Here is a 24850-nt window from a genome sequence, read left to right as displayed (position 1 = left end):
TTCCAGTGTCCCCGCTCCCACCCCCCAGCCCCCGCACAGTTCGTAATGCTTCTTTCTGTCAGAGCGAGATGAGAGATTGACCAAAAGCCTGATTTAACTTCCCGTACGTCCTAATTCAGCGGCGACCTCGATGGGCCCGCGGTCTTGGCTCGTTGTTAGCTGCGTGTGTAGCTTCTGAATCATAAGTCCATAAGAATGTACGTTTTTTCCCAAGACAATTTTTACTTCTTTTTTTTTTTCATTCATCTTATTCAAAAGTGTATTTTTAAGGAGGTGGTTTTATTACATTCTCACCTACTTTTTTTTTTAAGCAGTACCACTTTTGGGCCAAGACTTAATCAGGAGCCATAATAGCGTGTAGCAGCCTAGACCAATCAGAACTAAAGATACAACTCATTAAAGGCTGAATCAAATCAAGGAGAAATGTATGATTTAGTTTTTCAAGAATCCCGTTTTGTCTTACATTCTTTCATGAGAATTGATCTAAGAAGATATATGAGGATTCTTCAAATATATTTTGGTGAATATAAGTTGTTTGTAACTTTCTAAGTAAATTAATCTTAGGGAAAAAAACGCTATAATTTTTTGGTTCTTGGGATGCTTTGTTGAACATGCTCTTTTCCAGTTTATTCAAAAGCAGGCTGGTTAACAGTACTACTGTTGACATTATTATCTATAATTATTTATTGATTCAACATGTCTTGTTATTCTGGAGTATATTTAGCCAATTAGCATTGTTAAGTGACAAGTTCAAGCTACTTTAAACGGGTCTATTTATTTTTATTTACATTATGCTCATTAGAGTCTAGGATGAGTTGACTGAGAATACTTCTACGTGACTACATCGGCTGTTGTTACAGGAGCAGAACTGGGTTGACCTTTGTGATGCTCTGTTCAACTTCTGCTTTTTAGGAAGTCACAAACCAAGTAGTCAGCCCCCCATAACCCTAATCGTTTGGGATCTACATATCCATACAAGGCGAAAACCAAAAAAAAAGATCCCTCTTGTTTGTCCAGAGAGGCACACTGACAGCTTCACACCGGCGCTGGACTGGTTCCCTCACCGTCTGTCAGTGAACCAGCGGGTCAGTTTATAGGGGGAAAAAGTGGAAGGTGGTATGGGGGGGGGGGGGGGGGATGGGGGCTGAGGTGGCGGTGTTGAAGGTGCGGGCTGACAGATGGAGAACGGTTCCGTGTGTGCCGTTGCCCGTGTGGTCTATGGAACCAACAAAGAGCGAGTTAGCGTCGATGAAAGAACCGCGGTTCAGCCGCTCTGTTGATGTTGTGCTTGAGCAGCAAACAGGCCAGACGATCCAGGCTGATGTTGACCAGGGCAGGCTGTCCGGACTGTCTGCCCCAGACTGTTTTTTATCCCTTTCAGTCGAGGGTTATGGACCATCGAGTGATGTGTTTGCAGGGTCGTGATGGAGCTCTGGCCCGGGCCAGAGCTCCTTCCCTTGACTGGAGTTCACATGACACAGAGACAGGGTAATTGTGCTTTTTGGGCCCGCTTTCTTTCGGACCGTCATGTGTTTCTTGCTATTCCCCAGCCTCCCCAAAAGATAGAGGACCTCCCAAGTGGGAGGCTATTTACTTTATATTCAAAGCAAAATAAAGTCTTCCCAAAGGCAGATTTCAAGCATATACCTCATTAAACATTCAAACATTAATGTTTTCATGGATGGAACGCACAAAAAGACGATAGTGTTTGGACAAGGTGGTGAAGTGGCTCTTAAGACATAACATACATTCCACCATTGCTCAGATGGTTGGCCAGACATTTGAGGCTTACGGGAACAGCCTGGTCCATACTCTTGTTTTGAATATGAATACCAAGAAGGTATGTATGAGGTGAGTGTTGCTCCTTTTGAAATCATGCTTGGTTTCAAAAAGCTGGTGGGCAAAACGTTTCCTCAAGGATCTGCAAAATTTACTCATGCTCTTACTAAACACGGTAATATCCGTTGTTTTTTGGAAGGATGATTCATTATTCTCCAAGGTTTGGTCAGCCTCATCATTTTCGAGTTGTGAATCTGGCGGGTGAATGTACAGTAACATATTTTGGATGTAGGTTTTGTTTAACACGTTGGTTTGTTGAAGGGGAAGTCCGTGTTATTGAGAAACACAACTCTTTGGTCGGGTAAATTGGCTTGAATTTGAATGAAGATTGGCTGCTCACACGCAAGGTCGCTCACCCATGTTCGGTGGGCTGGGATTAGCTCTGATTGCGGTCGTCCTCTGAAACATAAGCAGCAGCTCTTTCTCAGGAGCGCTGGGGCTGCAGCCTACAGGGAGAGGGGACAGGGAGAGGGGAAGAACGAGGATGTTCTACAGTCAGGGACGTAGCTTAGCCCCTCAGCAACAGCAGACATACAGTATTGTTAAGGAGCAGCATGGACTGAGCGTGTCGAGCCACCCGGCCCCCCCGCTGCAGTCAACACAGTCCTCGGTGTGTGGACCGACGTTCACCATCACGAGCTGCTCTACAACTAGAGAGAACGACAACAGTGAGGGCCTGAAGCATGCGTTGGAGAGGGCTGCTGCACACCTGTCTCCCTCTGCAATCACTGGCGTCCATCGCTAGCCCCTAGCCCTGGACATGTAGAATTTGCACGCTAAGATTTAGAACCCTATTCAAACCCCCTGACTAGGCTCCTTTCCTCCGATGAATGGTCATCTCCTTGAAGCCCTCTGTCAGAGTGGTTGAATTCAAGTGAGGGGGAGTGAGAGAGTCGTCAGTGAACGGGGCAGCTGAGCGAGATAGAGTGAGGGCAAGCAGTCTGGCCTAGTGGTTCACAGAGACAAACAAGCAGCTTGGTTGCTTAGAGGTTGCTTGTAGGTTGCTTAGAGGTGACATGTTCAGCACAAGACAGAACTTCAACAATGAACAATAAGGTATATCTCCTTCCTTGTCCTAAGCGCTCTTGTGCAAGAACTACTTGTTCTTTAATTAGGCCTGAAAGCAACACCAGAAATCATGATTTCTCTTCAAAGAACCTTCCTAACTCCCTGCCGGCCATGTACAGTAACTGACCCTTATGCAACGAAAGGCCAGAAACAGAAATCAGTGATCAATGGAGTATTAAACTAAAGTGCTGTCCAACAGAAACGCTGCCGTTCCAGCCTCACTGTTCCACAGCTGTCCCTAGAACAAGGCTCTGTGTTCCGTGAGTCCAGGAACAGCTGGAGAGCAGACCTGGTTCTGGATGGGGGGGAGACCTATCTCCGGGGAGAGCTTCGCTCCTCAAAACATAAACGTTCTCTCCTTGAAGGCGGACGGCTTTCAACACCGGCCCATTCTAGGGAAGCCGCGATGACGTAAATACCAGACATGGAATGAAGATCAAGACTGTTGTGTGTGTGTGTGTGTGTGTGTGTGTGTTCGTGTTTTGGGGGAAGAGGATGACACCATTTTAACACACTGACTCCCAATCCTTGGAGCGTTGAGTCAGAATGAGGTGCGGAGGAAGAATGCGGACAACACGAGAGCCAGTGCCTCTCTTCATTCATCATGTGCATTCAGAGCCAAACAGTTTGGATTTCACACACAATGCCGGTTCCAGAAGGAGAAACCAGAGCCCCTTGTGCGAGCAGCACGGCTACCACCACCACCACCACCACCACCACCACCACCACCACCACCCCCCCTAGCTGCTCGGGTGTTTTAAGCCCAGCTAGCTCCTTCCAGATCCACCGGGTGGAGTGTAGCTTTTCTCTTCTTCCATCGGAAGTGTCTCAAAGTTATCAGCCGGTTCCCAGCTCTCTAACATGACATGGAGGGCTGCAGGTGGGTTTGCGCCATATTTCGGCGCTTTTTGAGAACAATTGAGCAACTTTGCTGTTGTGGGGGGGGTACATTTGCCAGCAGACATCCATCCCTGCCGGAACTACAACGGCTGAACTAAAACGAGTAACGTACACATATATTGTACTGCCTTCTTGGATTTACTTCATAATTTATTAATATGAATATGAATATATAATATATAGGTATATTAATTATTTAAATTGAAACAAGAGGTCAATTAAATTGAGTTACCCCCTATGCTTTATTCGATACTTTTCAACAGTGTTACCCCTTATGGGTTTTTCATGACCACAGACAAAAAACGACAGGTTTTTTTACGTTTCATTTGATAAAAACAACAGTGTTACCCCTTGTGTTTTTTTCATGACGACCAATAAAAAAAGGAACAGTGTTACCCCATATGTTTTTATTCATGACGACCAATAAAAAACAACAGTGTTACCCCTTATGTATTTTTTCATGACGACCAATAAAAAAAGGAACAGTGTTACCCCATATGTTTTTATTCATGACGACCAATAAAAAACAACAGTGTTACCCCTTATGTTTTTATTCATGACGACCAATAAAAAACAACAGTGTTGTAGTTGATGAAAAAAAACAAAGGGTAACACTGTCGTTTTTATCAAATGAAACATGAGGGGTAACACTGTCGTTTTTATCAAATGAAACATAAGGGGTAACACTGTCGTTTTTCTTTGGTCGTCATGAAAAAAAGCATAAGGGGTAACACTGTTGTTTTTTATTGGTCGTCATGAAAGGAAACATAAGGGGTAACACTGTTGTTTTTTATTGGTCGTCATGAAAAAAAACATAAGGGGTAACACTGTCGTTTTTTATCAGTCATCAAGAAAAAAACAAGGGGTAACACTGTCGTTTTTTTTCATGACGACCAATAAAAAACGACAGTGTTACCCCTTGTGGTTTTTTTCATGACGACCAAAGGAAAACAAAAGTGTTACCCCCTATGTTTTATTTGATAAATATCGACAGTGTTACCCCTTATGTTTATTTCATGACGACCAATAAAAAACAGCAGTCTTACCCCTTATGTTTTTTTTCATGACGACCAATAAAAAACGACAGTGTTCCCCCTTATGTTTTTTTTCATGACGACCAATAAAAAACAACAGTGTTACCCCTTAGGTTTTTTTTCATGACGACCAATAAAAAACAACAGTGTTACCCCTTATGTTTTTTTTCATGACGACCAATAAAAAACAACAGTGTTACGAGCATGTCTTCCTCAACGCGACGCGGAGAGCGCTCTGATCGGCGCGGCGGCTGCAGTCTGGAGCCGCTGGCAGGCGCAGTGTTCCGTGGCGGCAGTTGGATGCTGCGGTCCAGAGCGCCGCTCCTTAATGGACCGCGGCCTCTCACTGTTTTCTGCACATAGCGTTTTTATTGAGGAAAACCTCTCCAGCTGCGATCCTCCGTTTCTCTACAGGGGAGCGGACCACAGACTTCCTGGAACAAGCCCGGTGGCCGGTACCCGGGGGCCCCTTGAGCCATGGTATCGCCGCTTGACACGTTGACGTGCGTTGGGTTGAAAGCTATGCCTGCGTTCCCTCGACTGAGGTCTAGCTTCAGGGCTCTTTTTTGTGAATAGGCAGGCCTCGAAAGATGACGCCTAGTCGGTTATGTTAGCATCAAATATTTACAATAATCATCAAGTTTACGTGTGTAGTTATTTGTATGAATATAGCATACCTATGTATTTTAAAACAACTTGATGTTATTCTTAATATTTTAAGCAATATGCAACATATACATCAACGTTACAATACAATCTTTCTGTCAATTAGATTATATAGGATGCTTTTATCCGCATTGTCTTATAAAACTGTGCGTAAGTGCATACATAAGTATGGGTGGCCCTGAGGGAGTAGAACTCTTAATCCTGATAGCGCCGAGGTAGACAGGACATAAATAAAGCATAAAATACCTGCCAAATGAAAGTCACATTCAAGTTATTCACACGGGAATATTTCCATATTTTCTTTTTCCACTTGGGTCTTGGAAGGTGCATACTTGATGTGTCATGGGTTAGCCAAAAACATGATTTTATAGTTCATGAACTGTATAACTATTTCTATTTTTCTCAATTTAAATGGAATTTTGTTTTTGCACTACATAAATCAAATATTTCATAATTTATTATAGTTAATCCATTGTATTCCATATTAAATAGCAGAAGGTTTGGCTTATTAATAAGATAATGGAATATTTTCTGGAGTATAAACCTTTGGTTTAGAAAAGACCAAAGAGTCAAGTATGACAGAGCTTAACTTTTTAACTAAGGTAACAGGCCTCTACCAGAAGCCTAATAATTCCTTTTGTGTACCAGGTCTAGTTCAATATAAGAGAGAAAAAACTGGAAGATTTAACAGCTGACATAAACATATGTGCTTGAATGCTTCACCACAAATGAACTCGTCACAAGTAATATTTTAAATGCTCGTGTGCACAGTAGGGATAAGTGTCTCTTAATCTTAAAACTCATAAACTGATATATTGACACCAATTAGCCCATTTATTGGGAAGCGTGGGTCATAAAATGGCCATTGTTTATTATCTATTGGCCAATAAAATTGGACTGGGTTTGCCAGCATCTTTAAATGTTTTGCAAGAAAATCCAACAATGAATGGTGCAGCCAGAACATTGGTAAATGTTCTGGCTGCCATTGGTTGGCAGATTTTGATTCCGTTATCCAGGGAATGGACAAAATTAGCTTTTAATTAAACTTTGAATGAATGAGTCGATTCTTTGTCTTAAATTTAAGTTGCAATTATAGTTTATATAAAACCACAGCTGCCAATGAAACCATATGTTTAAGAGGTTCACAATACTAACAAAAATACACACAGACAGATTCAGGGTTTATAACGAATCTTCATAATTGGAAGCATATGAATTAAAGTCTTAAGATATTACAGTTGAGATAAACATGTGCATTGGTATAGACAGACAGGCAATACAAAATAAACTACAGATACTGGTTGATGCAGAGGACAGCATTTACAAAAGCCTTTTTTTAATGATTCCAGTACCACTGCTTTTTCCTCCCTTCTCCTACGTGCTCAAAAGCATCTCTACAAACTGTACAATATCTTCTTGACCCCAGGATTCACTGGAAGAAGATTAACTTCACTGCACACAAAAATCATACTCCTGCCATTGAAACAAGGCGAGACATTGAAAGCTCTATAAATTAAGTACAGAAATATTTAACCTACAAAATAAATGGAATCAAACCAAAGATAATTTGCCATGTGGGTTTATCTGAAGATTCTGTTAGGCTGGTCACGATACGCTTTAAATCATTAGATCGAAACATATGTTCGGCGTGTCAACTCGGTCACATGTCGGATAAAATAATTCTCACAACTACCCAAAAAATAGAAGAATCTAACCTTCACAGGTTTAGCGTTTTAGTTTTCTTTGAGATTATTGAGCTGCCACGTGATTTTCCACACCACGAAAACCCCTTCCCGTACAGAAAGTCAACACCCAGAAATGATTCATTTTTCCATATGCTTTTAGCAATACTTTCCAGGCGTATGTTGGAGGAACCCACTTCAGTACCTCGAGCAAGTACTGGATACAACACAGGGCCATCAGCGTCCGGGATCGCTCCCCTCGCGAAACGAGCATCTCATTCCACGTCTCTATTGAATGAGCGCAATCATCTTCCGATAACAGAGAGCATTTGGTTTGATAACACAACCTCAGCTTCATTACCACAAGCTTCCCCATCACCAGAGGAGGTGTGAAAAGAGACAAATAGAAAATCGTTCAGTGAAACATTTGGAAAAACAACTAAAGCGTATAATATATAAAAGCGATGAATAAAATGACTTAAAAGATGAGATTCCTTTTTTTTTTGTACAGTACAGATGAGACCCATGAATAAAACGTTGATATGATGACCGCATTGTTTCAGACTAGTCTCACTGGGGCAGTTGGTAAACATCAGTGGTTTTGGACGATTTGTCACAGATTTGTGCAAACACTCTACGTTATATAATTCCTCCGGTCCACACACATGCCGGCCAGAAGCCCATTCATCTCTCTGCGTCAAAAATGATACAGCATGTGGTTTTCTATGTGCCTCTCCAGCCAACTCTATTACATAGTGCAATGATTCAGCAAAGACAAATCGTCGGTCTATTGGGCACATTCATCATTATATCACAAACCATCTAACCTAGGGTAAACTCATCCTAACACCATCGTCCGTATTGTTCCTGGGAAACGCCATCTGTGGATCATCAGGAATCAAACGTCCCTCCTCGACCGTGGCTGCGACGCGGGAGCCTTGGAGGAATCTGGCCGTCCCGAACACCGCCTGGCGTCAGTCCCATCGGACGGATCACCTGAAAGGCTGCGGCCGCTGTACCATTCGTTTACAGAGTAGAGTAGAAAAATAAAGATCCGAGGGGAAGTAGGCACTCTGACCTCCTGGACTACACGAGCCGTGTGGACCGCCATGAGGCGAACCGCCGGTACTCTTCACAGTAGCCTTGAAGCCTTGAAGCGTTGGATCCTTGAAGCCATGAAGCCTTGAGCCTGAAGGAAGAAACACGATGACCAGCCACCTGTCGCCTTTCGATAATGACGATGACGATAATGACGATGAAGATGAGGAGGAGGGGGGGGGGGGGGGGTTTCAGAACACCGCGGTGCTGTGTGGCTCGCAGCGAGCGTGGCAGCCCCCCACTGCAGTTGGAGGCCAACGGGGTGGCTACGGGCCGGGCCTGGGCGTATTGTACTGCTCGTAGCGGTTGAGCAGCTCTGGGTCGTTGGAGGCCATCTGGGTGAAGTCCTGGAAAATATCCTGGTAAGTCTCATCACCTGCCAGGGGAAAATAAACACACGCCGTAAACAACTTGAAACCTCTCCTCAGAAGCACACGGGGACCACGCATGGGACCCAGAGTTACGACTACCGCACAAAACGCAAAACCTTGTGTTGTGTTTGTTAGCGATGCAGAGTGAATCACTGCCAATACAACAAACAAAGGTTAGAGACTCTGACTTTCTGGAGCTCATTTCAACTAGGACACAGGCATGCTAGTATGTATTGTTCTTAACTGGGATTAAAAATACAATGCAGGGGACAACCCGAGTAACAAAACCACCCAGACATAGAATAAAAAGTCAATCGGTACTGTTTAGGCCTACGGTGTTGCTATGGCAATCTTATCGTTGAAAAGGCCCCTGCTTTAATAAGCATGCAGGTACACAGCATTAGTATGTGTCAGTAGTGTCGTGTGTCAGTGTTGGAGAAAGAAGGAAAAAGAAGGTTGGGCCATACCTCTCTTTGAGGGCTGCGGTGTGGCTCGAAACAAACAAAGAGAGAAACACAGACGGGGAGGAGAAGAGAGAACAGGACAAGCAGCCGGCAACGCTCGGAGGAAAACAAGCGTCAGAAAGCAGTTTGTTACCAGAGTCACGGAGTCAGAAAGAAAGACAAGGCGCACAGAGGGGAGAGTTTTTGTTAACAACTGTATTATGTTTTTTAAAGTGCAGCGGGTTTTTTTTTTCATGTACAAAACTACAGTTGCCTTGGCCATGGCTGCCGTGAATAAACAAAGAGAACGTAAGAGAAAATAAAAGAAAGGCACACACTGTAAGGAGAGGCGTGAGGAGAGGACTGGAGCACCGGTCACAGGGTAGTGAGTGAGACAGCAGTGCGTCGTCGGTTAATTGAGTGTTATACGTAGAAAAAGGAAAAACAAACAAGTCCCGTTCTGTTGCAGGAGTAAACAAGTGAAAACGTGGACCCGATGTACAATGTCCTTCTCGTGCCACACACACACACACACACACACACACACACACACACACACACACACACACACACACACACACACACACACACACACACACACACACACACACACACACACACACACACAGTATCCAGTGGCTGTAAATGCTCAGGATAAAAAAGAAAAGAAAACGGCCTTTGTTTAAAAGATGAAAACAAATTAGTTTTGGGGGCCTTCTGGTAACTTCACTTTCTATAAACCCCTTGCTCTTGCATCAGTACATGTTGCGTCACCCCCTTAATTCAGGTAAGACATCGCAACTTTAGTTCAACCGCCACCCCCACCCCCACCCCAAACCAACATCCAGGCTCTTGAACGTCACTCATCAGACTCAGCGTTCAGCTGATTGGGGGGGCTGATTGCGAGGCCATCTCTCAGAGGAAGACTAGGGATTAGCTTGATTAGGGGAAGCAAGGCTAATCTTTCCGTATTGGAAAAACAACAAGGTGAAGAGGATCCTTCTGCACAGCACACAGCGTTCCCGCCTGAACCCAGCTATCGTCGCTACCTGTCGGCCTTAAAGGTCCCCCATCGCTGGGCTCCAGCAGCCTACTATGCCCGTGTGTGTCCGAGTCTCGATTCATCATGTGACATGCTGTTTCCCTCCCTCCCCCCCCCCCGCAAGTATCTTTTGAAAGACAAGCCAATCAAGCAGGTCCGATTGAGCAACATGTGTTGTGTATTGTTCTAGATTGAAATCGTTTATCCAATAGATCTTAATGTTTATCCAATTGATGAATACAAGTTAAATAAAGTTGGCTTGTAAACATCCACTTAAATAAGCAGTAAACTTTGGTTGTTATAAAACAATAAACATGGGACCTTTAAGGCACTACTGGTCAGAATAGTTCCCATTTCACATTAAAACGACCACATAACATACAGGTTTATATGCAGACCCCCTGGTCTCTTCAACACTCGACAGGTAGTGTCACAAGAGAGACTGGTACTTCTTCCTGAACATCATTTTACCGAATGGATAGCTGCCTACAGAATACAACATTTAACATTTGGTGAAAGATACTCCATTTCAACTAAAACTGTGTATTATTACGTTTCTTTCCACCGTGAAGACTTAACCGTCAACCAGCTGTTATGACCAATAGGCCCAGAGTGCACTTCAAATCATCTTCGGTAACAACAGAACATATAGGGAGTTTCACCAGCCCCCTCTTGTGGTCGATGTAGGTAAGTGCAAGAGCAACAGATGTCCAACTCATGTCGGCCATTGACAAAGTACTTTGACCCAACAAACACATTTGGGGCTGGTGCTAAAACTTCCTTTCCAAGTTCTGACAACATCAACATTACACATTTAGACCAGGGATACAATTACTAAGCATATTGGTTAAATCAAAGTGCCTTTGTCCCAAATGAAACAACCAACAGTGTTTTAGGGGTATGGCTAATCTTAGGGTACAGGTGATGGAATGGGGGTTCATTCAGTCCGTAGTTCTTGAACGTTCTTGAAAGTCTTTGTGAACCATTTAGTTACGTTTTTTTCTTTGTAAAGTCATCAACCAATTGAGATAAAGGATTATATAAACTATCAGGTTAATTCTCTCGAAGTCTCTACATGGCTAGAAATTACATTTTCTATTGCACTTAATGGAAATGGATGGACTTAAATGTGGACTAAAGTCTGACTCTTTCTTCTTCTTCAAAAAATGAAACCATGAAATTTTACAATTCTGGGTGACCTCATGCTTTTTGGCCTATTAGCAGATACAACTTTTACCAGGCTGATTTAACAATCTCATACACAGCCCTCACAATGGATCAACACAACACGGTAACACACATAAGGACCCTTACAGGATGCAAACACACAACCTTCTTAACTCTCACTCTTGTGCAAAGTGTGTCACGAGACACACAGGAAATACAATGCCCCTGCCATAGTCTCTCGCCCGCTCTGCCCCTGACAGAATATATAGATATACTGTATATACACGCAGTTTACAACAGTTATTTATGCTTATATGGTTTCTGGGATTATCAATACATATTCAGTAGTTTAAAATAGATCATATATTTTTTTTCTCTCGTGACGACGTCACAGGGGATACGCATAGTTTTGGAGATATGGTCTGTGCATCACAAAAAAAAAGTTAAACATGAGTTGCTGAAAATCGAACCGCACAACCACTTTAAAAGAAAGAAGACCAGATATTTGCATAACTGTTGGAAAGGAATGTGCATAAATAAGTCTCTGAGAGTCTGCAGATTGCATCGAGAGAGTGACACAACGTTCACGTCTTTAAGCCTAAGTCATTCAATAGTAAGGAATATTGCCAGATGGACAGATGTATCCTCAGGAGGTTTTTAGTGTCTCTGTTGGCAGTAAGCTGGTAACCTGGATAGTTTGCTTTTGAATGACATTATGACTTAACAGGTGACAGGTATTTGACGTCCCACACACAGCTCAAATAAACTGACAACTCCTCTTCAATACTCTAACAGCCAAGACGTAGTTCTCCAAAACATTGTTCATCCATTTTTCTCCCTTTTATATAAAATATATTAAGTCCATGTCTCTACCATCATGGTTACATGAGTACATTTTCTAACCTATCATCCAGGGTACAATTAATGCATTGTGCATTCATCCTCTCAAATACAAGAGGTTTCACTTTGAAAACAATGATTTGGGGATTTATTCTATCTTGATGAGGGGATGGCTTATCCCCCCGGCAACTTGAGCTGAGCCTGGCAACTGTCTCAAGTGCCAACACACACGCACGCGCACACGCACACGCACACACACACACACACACACACACACACACACACAGAGAAGCCAGCGTCAGGCTGGTTGTGGCGTGTGAGACACAGGATGAAAACACACAGCAGTGGAGAGTGAGACCAGACCACAGTACAAACTCACGGTCTCGCTTCTCTAACCTTACAGCAGCAGCACGTTGTAACAGCAGAACAGTTCTCTGCTTCATCATGATTCGAATAATCTACTTATTAAACGCCAGACACTAAAACAGCAATTGTCCATTCTGATTGGCTAAACATTGTGTCAACAACATTGGATTTTGGCCAATCAAATGCGATTGATGCCTCCTCTCTTTCTGGTTAGATTTTAGTGTTTGGGAGTTTCACCCCCCCACCCACAAGAGGTGCATTCACCTCTGAAACGTGTCTGTTGTGTTGTGTTGTGCAGTATACGTGAGTGTGTGCATGTGTGTTTGCTTCGGATGCATGTGTGTGTGTGTGCGCATGTGTCTATGTGTGTGGTTGCGCCCTTGCATGTGCGACGCCTAGGGTCGGTCGAGCTGCAGGCTAATGAACTCCTGCATGCACTTCCTGTACTGCATCTCGGTGGGGCTGTGGGAGGGGTATTGACCTGCGGGACTGTAGCCCTCCGCCTCTCGCATCTCCTCGTTCATCTTGGCCAGCCGCAGCCTGTGGGGGAGGGAAGCACAATGTCGGTCACGATGACACGGGACTAGGTTCAACCGTGGGGCAGTGGTTCCCAACCTGGGCTCCGCGCACCCTAAAGGGCAGCGTGAGCAGGGTCCAGGGGGAATCAAGTTTGCTTCGTTACAACCAAACAAACCAAAATAATATTTAACAGTTGAAATATTCCTACTCGTTGAATTTGTTGAATATCGGTCATATCGGTTGAAAGATTAATATGATTTTCGCCTAAACCCTACAGCCACCAAAATATTGATAATGATGCTAAAGGATAATGGTATAATGTTAGCTAAAAGGAAAACATTTGAAGTTTGATGGTACCAAAGTAGGGTTACCTAACCTGAGTGGTTGAGTGCGGGGGGTACTTAAGACTAAAGAGGTTAGGAAACACTCCCGTGTGCTGACGGAGTCAGTGCGGTAAACCGAGGCCTTGACACGGACACACCTCATTCAAAGTGAGTGCATGAACGCGGTGCTTACAGGGTGACGATGTCGGCGTTGGCGGCCTCCACGGCCATGGACAGGGGGGTCTTCTCCTCCATGTCTGCCGCGTTTTGATTGGCTCCTCGTTTCAGGAATAAACACACCTGTCTGGTTTGAAGAAACACGGAGGGTGGTTGGTCAATACAGTGGTAGAGTACTAGGTAGTTCTTTAGTCATAGAGCATACAAGTTATATAGAGCATAGTTATTCTTCAAGTATAGTCATTGTAAATTGATACATAAAACAAAATACCCTTCATTACCGTTGAGTTATAAATACTATATTTATGAGTATTGGCCTTATTTCGTAGTAGTAATTATTCCTTGGCTTATAGAAAATGAACTGATTAGATTGGGTTTATGAACATGGATAAATGGTGGTCGTTGGTTTGGTTCCTAGTGAACCTTGTGAAGGGAGGGAGCAGGCATCCCTCACCCCGTGTGACCCAGGATGGTGGCGTGGTGAAGGGGGGCCCGCCCCTGGGCGTCCTGCTGGTTCACATTGGCTGCGTTCTGGAGCAGGAACTCACAGGTGACCAGCGACCCCTGCAGGCGAACAACAGTATTGCAGTCAGTATTATAGTCTCGCAATGGAAATCAGCCCACGTGATTGTGGATCACATGACCCAAAATTAAATTTGTTTACACAAGTATCTTTTTCAACCAAGCATGCAGGTGTTTCTCATGGCAACTCCTTTATGAGATATTGCATCTGGATAAGATGAGGCTTCTAAATGCAAAAAAGCACACTATAGTTGTAGAAAGTAACCCATTTAATGTAAGCATACATCCGTCTCCTGTCTGGCAGAATGAGTTTACAGTTTCACAGAGCCTTTTAACACCACCTCAGCCCCACTCCGCAATGCAAAATTCCCTACAACAAAGGAGGGAGATGTTTACCTTAAGGCCCGAGGCCCTTGCATCGTTGCCAATACGTGCAAACTCTTATTTGTTTGTAGTCAGCAGTTAGGACCGGCAGTTATCGGTATGTATTGACCAGTGGATACTTAGCCCACCCCCTTTTGTTGAGTTAACTACCGGCTATTAAAGATAAAATACAGTGGGGCTCGATAATAAATAAGAAAGCGAATATAGAATCAGTGAAAAACATGCAGATATTGCACAACATGTGAGCTCTTTGAATGGCCTCAACCTTAATTCACCCCAAATCTATCGGCCCATCTCTCTAAACGAGTCTTTCAAAGTAAAAGCCTCCCTAAGCCGTGGCTCACCCCCTGCACGGCCATGATGAGCGGCGTGCGCTTCTGGTCCTCGGCGTTGACCCAGTTGACGGGGGCCCCGTGCGCCAGGGCCTCGGCCATGTCGGGCAGGCTGCGGGCCCCCGCCGCCCAGTACAGCTGGAGGCCCGCGCTGCAGTCCTTGGGCTCGTAGAACACCGGCTCCCTGCAGGGCGAGGCGGGGGGCAGCACCGCCGGCATGGCCATGGGAGGGGCCTCGGGGGGGTCTGGGGGGGGGAAGGAGAGGAGGTCATCGTGAATGGGGAGTCACACACCTCCCCTGGTGGAGCTAGGCCCCGCCCACCAGCACAATTTAAATTAAGAAAACATTCCGATCACTTTTTCCTCAGATACTTTTTTGTTTGTTTTGTTTGGTGTTGCTGTGCCGACGGTCGCTCTCTTGCGTTAGCCACTCCCCTTGGTTAGAATCTGATTTGGCGGGGGTGCTGCCAGGACGTTTGATTGACACTGTGAGCGTGTCAATCCTGTGAGAGTCTGTATTTCGGCAACCAGGTAACCGAAAAAGAAACCTGTTGCTCAGGTAACTCGTGTAGCAGCATGCAATGGCAATTTGCGTCCATATTTGAAACAGAAACCTTGTGCCTTGAAGTTGAAATTTGGATCAGGATCAAAACATTTTTGCAAGTCTTGCAATACAGAGAGCCAATGCGTTCTCGCCATTAGTCCCAGTGGCACTCGAACCCCCTAACCTTGGCAATGAACCATGCTCTATCAGTTGAGCTAGACAGGCCAGTGTAGAGGAACTACATCACACGACTTGCATCCAGAAGGTAAAACATTGTTACTCCTAGCAGGACACCATATTATGATACAAACATGCAGCACCGTTTTATAAAGTCATTCTGGAGCTACGAGTACACTTGAGAATCATACTGCAACAGTTTACGATTCTGAGCAGATGGGCCATCCGAACAGTGCTGTTGTTTATCTGGTTCATCACGTGCTTTACAACACAAACATGACCCCTGAGTACTCTGGGTTCAGTTTAATGATCAAACGGGTCCATCAACACAAAGCTATCGATCAGTTCCTCCCCGAGACGTCTCGCGTGAGTGTTTGGTGAGAGCGTGCCAACCTGTGTCCGCCGGGCTGATAGTAGAGGGTGTGTCGGCCAGCATCTCCCTGCTGCCATCGGCGCTGTTCTGAATGCCGCTGTCTGCACTTCTGACTGTGAAACAACACAACCGCCGCGGTCACTACCTGCAAGACGTGTTCTGGAGAAAGCAAGCTCTAAAAAAAATATTAGGAACTCCTTTTGTTTAATATTTTCATGTCACCACAGGCAAGTCATTTAGTTTAAGTCTGTTTTGTTTTGTTTTTTGCTCAGCTTGTGCTTTTGTTGCTTCGGGTCTTAAGGGCTGATTATGGTTCCACGTTGACGCGACGCAAGGGGGTTTAAGGACCCATTACGTATTGCGGACCCTCCTTGTGTCCACCGCATGCGCCTGACATGTGCCTCCCAAATTTTGTAACCTTGGGCCGGAGGCGCAAGGTTAGCAACAAACAGCAGCAAGGCCTGTGATTGGTCCGCTCACTCAAACCCGACGCAGAACCAAAACAGGTTCACGACTGCGTCGAAGCGTCTGCGTGCTCATTGCGTTGCGTCGACGACGTGGAACCATAATCAGCTTCTTCAGCCGCCAGTTTCAGGTCTTTCTCCCAATTTCAGACTCTGTAACCCGGTAACATCAGAGCGTTCCTAATATTTTGAACCGAGCGTCACCCCGTGTCAAACCCCTAAACCCTTTCACCGCCTCGTCAGCAGCTGAGGCAGGTTCCCTGCAAAACACCAAACGTATGACACAACAACAGCCCGGACGACCGCACATGAACCACGATGACTGAGGTGAGAGCACCCCCGGAGCAGAGCGGATGGTACGCTCCACACTGGGGCCGACGGGAGGGAAATGGCCCATGGGAGGTCCTGGAAGGAAGGGGGTGGAGGGGTGGGTTTGGATGGGATGTTAGTCGACGGCCCCGAGCAGGGAGTAAAAACGGAAAGATGAGCGAGGAAGAGGAGGAAGATGAGGAAGAGGCGGAGGAGTAGGGGTGGGGGGGGGGAGGGGGGGGAGGGTCGAAACATCAAGCTTTCAGTACTTACTGTTCCTCAGCTTGGAGGAAGTGTCAAAGTAGGAGAATAGCGAGTCGAGTTCGTCGGCACAGAAGAGAGAGTCACGACGGCCACTGGCTCCAACTACGCAAAGGATGGGGGAAGGATGGGGGTCAAAGGGCCGAGGGGATGAGGAACAGGTGTTGGGGGGGGGGGGGGAGGTTAGAGGAAGGCAGGGATGAGGAGGGGGTTAGACGGAAAGCGCAGGGCAGCCAGAGAACAGAGAGAGGTAGAGATTGCAGAAGACAAGGATTGAGAGGAGAGAACAGAGAGAGAGAAAGAGAGAGAAAAAGAGAGAACAGAGAGAGAGAAAGAGAGAGAAAAAGAGAGAACAGAGAGAGAGAAAGAGAGAAAAAGAGAGAGAGAGAGAGAAAGAGAGCAGGAAGGGTGAAGCACAGGAAGTTAGACTAGAAGCTCAGCTTTACTCAAGGAGACAAAGAGCATGAGGCTACAGGAGACAGAGAGGGTGTTGCGATGTTCTTTTGAATAAAAGTAACATCTCCGCTACAACAACCGTTTCCTGAATGGAAACCAGGGACATCAATCCTCTTTACTTCTGAGGAGGACCATCAACGTGTGTTTGTGTGTGTGTGCCGTGGGAATGGTCGACTGAAACAATCGCAAAAGGCAAACGATCAACCATGTGTGAAAAACACAGTAACACATTGGCAGGCCACAATTCTATCTCTTGTGGATGTCTATTTTAATTGACATTTTCCAGTGGTGGATGTTGTTTCCACTTTTGCTTTGTATTTAAAAAGCAAAAGGGCTTTTAAGTGCAAGACTCAGCTTCATAATAATAACAATTATACTAATAATACATCTAGGAACTGAAGCATAAAACAACACAACAAACAACTAAGAGTGACTCTAAAGTGAGTCCAGTTCCAACTGTACAGAATGTTTACCGGCAACAAATAAGAAGCTGAAAAAGGACAACTACCAACCTGCCTACCCATTCTCCAGGCTCGACCCTTGGACCCCTGACCAAGACGATATCAAGGTTTCTAGAAACCTCCGTCGGGTCGGCCTCTCAATCCCTCCCACCCGACTCCAGATCAGCCTTCATCTCTAGTTAAAGAAAAACCACGTGAGCTGACCTGACTTCCCGGAGGCGTTGGAGGCGGGCCTCAGCTTGGGGGTGGGGGGAGGCGGCCGGGGGGGCAGGTGGTCGTTGCTGCTGCTCAGCCTCTTCTCCTGCTTGCTGAGGGACACCACCTTGGTGCGGAGCTCCTCGTCCGACGGCCGCCGCACAAACCGCCGCTCCACGTACTTGGCCTTGATGAAGGCCTCAATGTCCTGCCTGCGGACGGAGGTCAGTTACAGAGCTTTCCCTTGGACCGTGCTGAGCTGTCTGCTGTGACACCATCCATTACCCGTTAGGGGTTTAAGAAACGACTATGCTGAGTGTATTCTCTCCATGAACCTCTTTCTCATATGCAAGAGAGAATTCAATTTAATCCTATTGTACCACAGAGAGATATTGGAATTCCTTGAATTCCCACTCTTATAATGGGCTTAACACTGGATTCCTCTACTCATTGTATTACTGCACACACATGCAATAGAGATTATAATTTTATGTAAAAGACGATTTACGTAAATATGAATATATTTCTATTACTTCTTCTCCTGTACTTCTTGCAGCAGTGCCTGCATTTTATCTTTTTATATGATAAATTGCCTTTATTTTCTATTCCGGAAATTAAGATTCTATCCCTATTAAAACTCAATTTAATTTGATACGTCTCTTTCAAAGTAAAAGCACCCCTGTTCAGAGCTGAGTGAATGAAAGCAACCAACATAGTCTTGGCTCAGGCAGTAGAGTCTAGTCGAAGCGGCCTGAGGTGGAGGTGGTGGAGGTGGTGGAGGGGGCTTACCTGGGGTCTCCTGGCTGTGGTTTCCGGGCAACCAGCTCCTCTCTACGAGCCTCGAAGATACCGTTGACCACCTGGTTCCCTAGTCCACACATCAGCTGGAACCGCACAGGAACAGAGAGAGACGAAACGCATGAAAACCCGTGAATCTGTGAGTGACAGGTGTCAGAATCTGTGTCAGAACCCCCCCACCCCCCCCCCTCCTGACCCGCTGGTGTTCCCCCACCTTGAGCAGCTCAGGCTCCCAGGTGTCCAGAGTCAGAGACCGCACCTTGGAGAAATGGACCCCAAGGCTCCTGCAGAAACAAACGTTCAATGGAGGACAGAAAAGATAGTGTACGTTTTTTTTTTGTTTTCTTTTATCCCCGTCACGCAAGAGGCTGCAATTCCACTTTTTGACCACCAGGTGGAGATCACGCTCCATTGGATTAGATTAGATAAACTCTAACGTCTGTTTACACAGACATTTGTCTTGCATTACACATCTCTTCAATCCTCATAGCAAGACATAAAAACATTTACACAACATTTAAGAGCCCAAGAGTCCATACACACAGATAAACCCATAAGAGTCAGGGGTCTCACAGTCCAATAAATGAATGGCCATAGATGTCTCATGGTTGTATAAAGTGATATTGGGAGTGTGCAGAGTGTTTGCATGTGAGATGTATCTGGAGTCTGTTTCATACCCTTTTGAAAAATCAAGAAACTACACAGAAGGAATGAAATGAAGGGTAGCCTTCAAATGAAGAGTGCCCTGTCTATCTTCATAATTAAGATTCAAAATGGCCCTTTACAGTACCTGGTGTACCATGTACGTACAGTCCAGTGTTACGTGCAGCGTAACGGTACCACAGTGCAGTACCTGTGGATGCCGGAGCACTGGATGCAGAGCGTGATGCCCAGGTTGATGCTGGCCCAGCGGGGGTCCGGCTGGCCGCAGTCACAGCAGCAGGAGTTGCCGGGGATGGTCAGCACCTTCTGCAGGGCGCTCTCCCCCTTCAGGGGCTTCTCCTTGGGCTCGCCCCCAGAGTCCAGGCTCCCCGTGGACGTGGACGCCCTCCTGTCCAGCTTCTGGAGGGGGGGGGGAACACGTCTGTCAGTCCGACCTTCCAGAGAGCTGGACCCATGCAGCCCGAATGTTTCCTATTGTATTGTCACATAGTGAGTGAGTGAGTGAGTGAGTGAGTGAGTGAGTGAGTGAGTGAGTGAGTGAGTGAGTGAGTGAGTGAGTGAGTGAGTTAGAGAGTGAGTTAGAGAGTGAATTAGAGAGTGAATTAGAGAGTCAGTGAGTGAGTGAATGAGGGTGTGAGTGAGGGTGTGAGTGAGAATGTGAGAGAGTGAGGGTGTGAGTGAGTGAGTGAGTGAGTGAGTGAGTGAGTGAGTGAGTGAGTGAGTGAGTGAGTGAGTGAGTGAGTGAGTGAGTGAGTGAGTGAGTGAGTGAGTGAGTGAGTGAGTGAGTGAGTGAGTGAGTGAGTGAGTGAGTGAGTTGGAGTGAGTTGGAGTGAGTGAGTGAGGGTGTGTGTGTGTGTGTGTGTGTCACCTCTTCCTCGTCTCCTCTCTCGCGGAAGGCGGTGGCGATGCTGTTCTGGACCGCTTTGATCCAGGCCTGCCTCAGTTTCTCAGAGTCCGCCTGCATCATACAGCTCCTGCAAACACACAAACAAACAAACACATTAACACACTCACATTAACACACTTAAGTCACTTAATCGCTGCGGAAGTACGTCAAATACTATCTCACGTGTGTTTATTTTTCTGGGTGGGTATTCCCGTGCGTCGTGGGTGTATACACATGTTTGTGTCTATTTAGAGTCGTGTGTGTATGTATACACCTGTGTGTGTGTACACGCGTGTGTGCACACGTTTGTGTGTACTAACATGTGTGTGTATTCACGTGTGTGTGTGTGTGTGTGTACTCACTTAGTGGGGGACACCACCTCGAAGCAGAAGCGTCGCTCCACGTCCTCGCAGTGCTTCACCGTGCACAGCCTCAGGTCCTCCACCACCACTGTGGGGTTGTCCTGGGGATTGGGGTGGGTACCCAGCGTTAGTCACACACACACACACACACACACACACTGCAGACACACACACACACACACGCACGGGAAGAGGTCCTACCTTGAACTTCTTCTGGTAGACTAGCTGGTTGTTTTGGATAGAGAACCATCGCCTGAATCACAAGGTAGAATAAAAACATGTACGTTATTTATTTCCCCCCACACAATACGGCATGGTCCCATTCTTTAGGTAGCCAGAATAGATGCTGTTCTGCTTGACGGCCAAGATATTTCAGTTACAGTTAATTCATGTTCTCCAACAGAAATGTAGAAAGATGACTTGGAAATAAGTTTGAGGACGCAGACCGCGGCTAGTTCCATCCCACACAGGGGAAAGGTTTCCGGGGCTAAGTGTACAAATAACCGACGAGGAGGTCAGGGTTAATCACCCGTAGTAGGAATGATGAAAGGGAGTAAGGCGTCCCATTGAGGGAGAGGACTGGGTCAGTGTTACAGGGCATCAGACAGTGTGCCGATGCTGAAGGGACCGGCCACACTGTGTCCTCACCTGTTCCATGTTTTGAAAGCATTGCTGGCTCTTTTGAACAGGTATCCCTCCATGGCGATGCCCTTCTCTGCATCAACATTGTACTCCAGCTTGGTGTCGTCATTCGAGAAGTCCTGAGAGACAGAGATGGAGAGACGGAGAGAGAGAGAGAGAGACAGAGAGAGAGGGAGAGAGGTATAGAGAGAGACAGAAAGGCAGAGAAAGAGAGACAGAGAAATAAAGAGAAAGAGAAAGAAAGAGAGAGAAATAAAGAGAAAGAAAGACAGAAATAAAGAGAAAGAGAAAGAAAGAGACCGACAAATAAACGAGAAGAAAGAAAAAGATAAAGTGAAGGAAGAAGAGGAAGGAAGAAGGAAACAGATTAAAAGAGAAAAAACAAAGAAAGAAGAGATACAGAGGAAAGAACAAGTGAGGCGAGGAGAGGAGTAAGTGGGGGAGAGACATGGGAGAGATATTACTAAATATGAATGTAGGTTAATGGATGTTTATCTCTGTTGCTAGCAGGCCTGCCTTAGGCAGAAAGGGATGGGAGGGGGGGGGGGGGGGGGGGGCAGGGGATGGAAGATGTGACTCTGCACTTAAACTATAGAGTCACCCGTCAGCTCTTAACACAGTGACCTTGAGCTGCACAGCTTCCCCCCCCCCCCCCACCCCCCCAAAGGAGTCACGAGGGGGACCAGGCAGAGCCAGCCGGCCAACACACCATGACTGTTCCATCCAGGGAAACACATTCACTGAGCGAGGACGGCTTTTATAAATACACCCTGTTAAAGTCTACAGAGCAGCGTAAGGGAATGTTACATGCACACACACACACACACACAAATACACCTTTGCAAAATGGAGGTAAGGGTCATGCTAAGGGTCCCTTAACTTCTTGTCTTGGATGTGTATAACCAATACAGCATGGTAAGGGTCCCTTAACTTAGTGTCTTGTAATGAGTACAACCAATGACGCACCCAGGTTTATATGACGTCACTGGTCCCCTGGGGAAAATACTTCCTCTAAAATCAGGAGCTTCTGAGTAATAAAATGGAACTCTTACTTTGAAGTCAGTCTCCATTTAACGTCACAACATCATATCCCTGGTACAGCACTAAAGACACTCAGCCTGGTCGTGGTTCATGCCAGTAAGTCACATGCTGCGGCCCCCAGGGCTATGGAAAGACCTACATTCTTCACAGTAAGACCTAGCCTTACTGCCTTCTCCCCAGCTATTCCAATACTATTTTGTTCAGACACCGTTTTAACCTTATTTGATTGTTTTCTAGTGCAGCATATTCATTAAGTAAAAGAACAACCGTTTTCTTAAGTTATTTTACTCAAATGTATTAGCGTAAAATAAATACGTAGAGATTGAAGATGATTTTTCCATCGCACTATTTTCAGAATCTAACGTCACACACTTGCATCCCGACAAGCAGACTGTACCTGTACCTGTAACTGTTTGGAGTTTGTTTGGCAGGCCTACTCTCTCCCTGTCCACTTTTTAACCCTCCTGCTCACTCTTTCTTCCGGTGTCACTTTTCTTTGTCCCTCGCTCCCCTGACCTCCCTATCTGTTTTCCATCCCTTCCTCCCTCTCTCTCTCTGCTCCAGAGAGCAGAAACCGAACCCTCGGTTGTGTTGTCATCAGACCCTCTTGCTCATGCTCGTTACTAGCCTACCATCCCTAAAGCACTAACGCTATGGCTGTACGTACGCGCGCGTGCGTGCGTGTGTGTGTGTGAGTGTGCGCGTGTGTGTGTGTCAGCCCCAGCTAAGCTCACATTTCCCACACCTGGGGGCCACCCTTGACGACCAATCCTAGCTCCTGGTGTATCTGTTTATTTTTCAAGAGTTTGCCAGCATCAGGGTATAGTCGTCCCCAAGCTTCTGGAAACATCCATGGCCTTTCCTGGCTCACGTGATGGATCCAATTACCTCGTCTCCCAGTGAAACCAAAGCCCTCCCTGCCTCTCTGGTACAGGAAGTGACAGCTACTACTGAGCTTCTGATGCTAACGCTAGAACTAGAACAGATGATTTTGGTTTTGACAAATTGCGTTCATCAAAATTCGTGCCACAATTACTTCCACAGTTTACCGCCTGGAGACTTCATTCAAATTTGAATAATTGGGCAGCTTGTATTGGAGTCTACTGCTACAACTGTTCTTTAAACACAATTTCATTTTGATAAATATAAAAGTTGTATATGTTTAAATATTCCACTTTTTTTTTTTATAATTTAAGTCACTGGGCAGACTTCAGACTTCACAACTCAATTTTCAACCTTTAAACCAAACATTTAGCATAACAACATAATTTTGATCTTATGATGATCTAAACAGATTTCCAATATCTTTTATACTTGTACAAGTTATGGGGTTATCTTTCTAAATGCTAAACTGAAAGCTGAGACTCCACAGATTCATACATCATAAGCCTTATCATTTTTTGACCTTAACTCTACAAACTAGATGGAAACAAATTCCCAAGCTGCAACCATACATGTCTTACCTTTGTTAATATCATTCTAATATTAACTACTATAAGTAGAGACTGATATAAGTCTTATATCAGACTTATAATTGGACTATCATACTTCTCTACTACTTATAATACTAGTATTTAATCATGCTATAGGCCCAGGTCCAAACTGTACTACTCATGTTAAGCCATTTGTTGAACTTTATTTACCTTTTTGTCAACTATTTTCAATGGTTTGTATGTTTATATTGTTAAGCTTAACCATTCAGACTTTAAATGTTTGAACTCTGTTTAAACTTACTTTCAAATTAACCCTTAAAATGTCACAAACCATTTAAAGCCAGCAGTCCAGTTTAGCGTCAGCCTTTCAACGGCCAGGATTCACACAGCAATTCCTTCAGGAATGGCATTTTCTAGTAAACATTTGATATTTATTGTATATTTCACTCAGCTTTGATCCGACTATAATGAATCTAACCAAAACAATAAATCCCAGATAACATTTCTTATAATACTGTTAACATTTCCTCTTGCAATGAATGTAGATTTACTCCTCAATTGCAAATCTTCACACCGATATTTCAAGAATCTTCAAGCGCAGTAAACATCCATAACCAAGGATAATGAGGTTGTTTTATCTCTGCAGGCAATCATTTCCTGTTTACTTCCTAGTGAGCGGAAATTCCAGATATTCTTGGAATAAACATTACGATAAGTCTACGTAATGTTTTTAAATCTTGATTTCCAGTCGAGGGTGTACCCGGTGGACTATTTCATTCTGTGTAAGGGCCCTGCCGAGTTCAGATCCGTCAAGTTCTCGCTGAAATATACGCCAGAAGGGACCCGACGTGATCACAACACACTCAAGGGCAAATACATATGTTTCGAGTTATATAATGCACATTGAACACATGGATGCACACAGCGGCATGCATTCATTATACTGCTGTGCAACATGCCACACACACACACACACACACACACACACACACACACACACACACACACACAC

General features: G+C 45.2%; 1 protein-coding gene across 2 annotated transcripts in view; it reads right to left on the bottom strand.

Annotated features, from left to right (window-relative positions):
* Positions 1 to 4981: 4981 nt before the first annotated feature.
* The window catches only part of LOC130393197 (arf-GAP with coiled-coil, ANK repeat and PH domain-containing protein 2-like), a 49782-nt gene continuing 29913 nt past the window's right edge, over positions 4982 to 24850 (bottom strand). The window contains exons 10-24 of one of the 2 annotated variants that reach the window (XM_056603819.1): positions 21371 to 21483; positions 20924 to 20975; positions 20723 to 20823; positions 20343 to 20448; positions 19665 to 19873; positions 19026 to 19095; positions 18803 to 18897; positions 18023 to 18225; positions 16914 to 17006; positions 15888 to 15980; positions 14786 to 15018; positions 13990 to 14099; positions 13552 to 13662; positions 12998 to 13056; positions 4982 to 8663 (exon numbers count right to left, since the gene is read on the bottom strand). In XM_056603819.1, coding sequence (XP_056459794.1) covers positions 8554 to 8663; positions 12998 to 13056; positions 13552 to 13662; positions 13990 to 14099; positions 14786 to 15018; positions 15888 to 15980; positions 16914 to 17006; positions 18023 to 18225; positions 18803 to 18897; positions 19026 to 19095; positions 19665 to 19873; positions 20343 to 20448; positions 20723 to 20823; positions 20924 to 20975; positions 21371 to 21483 — 1758 coding nt within the window. In that variant the 3' untranslated portion in view covers positions 4982 to 8553. The remainder of the gene's footprint in view (positions 8664 to 12997; positions 13057 to 13551; positions 13663 to 13989; positions 14100 to 14785; positions 15019 to 15887; positions 15981 to 16913; positions 17007 to 18022; positions 18226 to 18802; positions 18898 to 19025; positions 19096 to 19664; positions 19874 to 20342; positions 20449 to 20722; positions 20824 to 20923; positions 20976 to 21370; positions 21484 to 24850) is intronic. The other variant, XM_056603820.1, reaches the window with a different exon arrangement.

Source organism: Gadus chalcogrammus, chromosome 12, assembly GCF_026213295.1.
Source record: "Gadus chalcogrammus isolate NIFS_2021 chromosome 12, NIFS_Gcha_1.0, whole genome shotgun sequence".
In the NCBI taxonomy this organism is placed as follows: domain Eukaryota; kingdom Metazoa; phylum Chordata; class Actinopteri; order Gadiformes; family Gadidae; genus Gadus; species Gadus chalcogrammus.
This window is presented reverse-complemented; position numbering and strand designations above follow the sequence as displayed.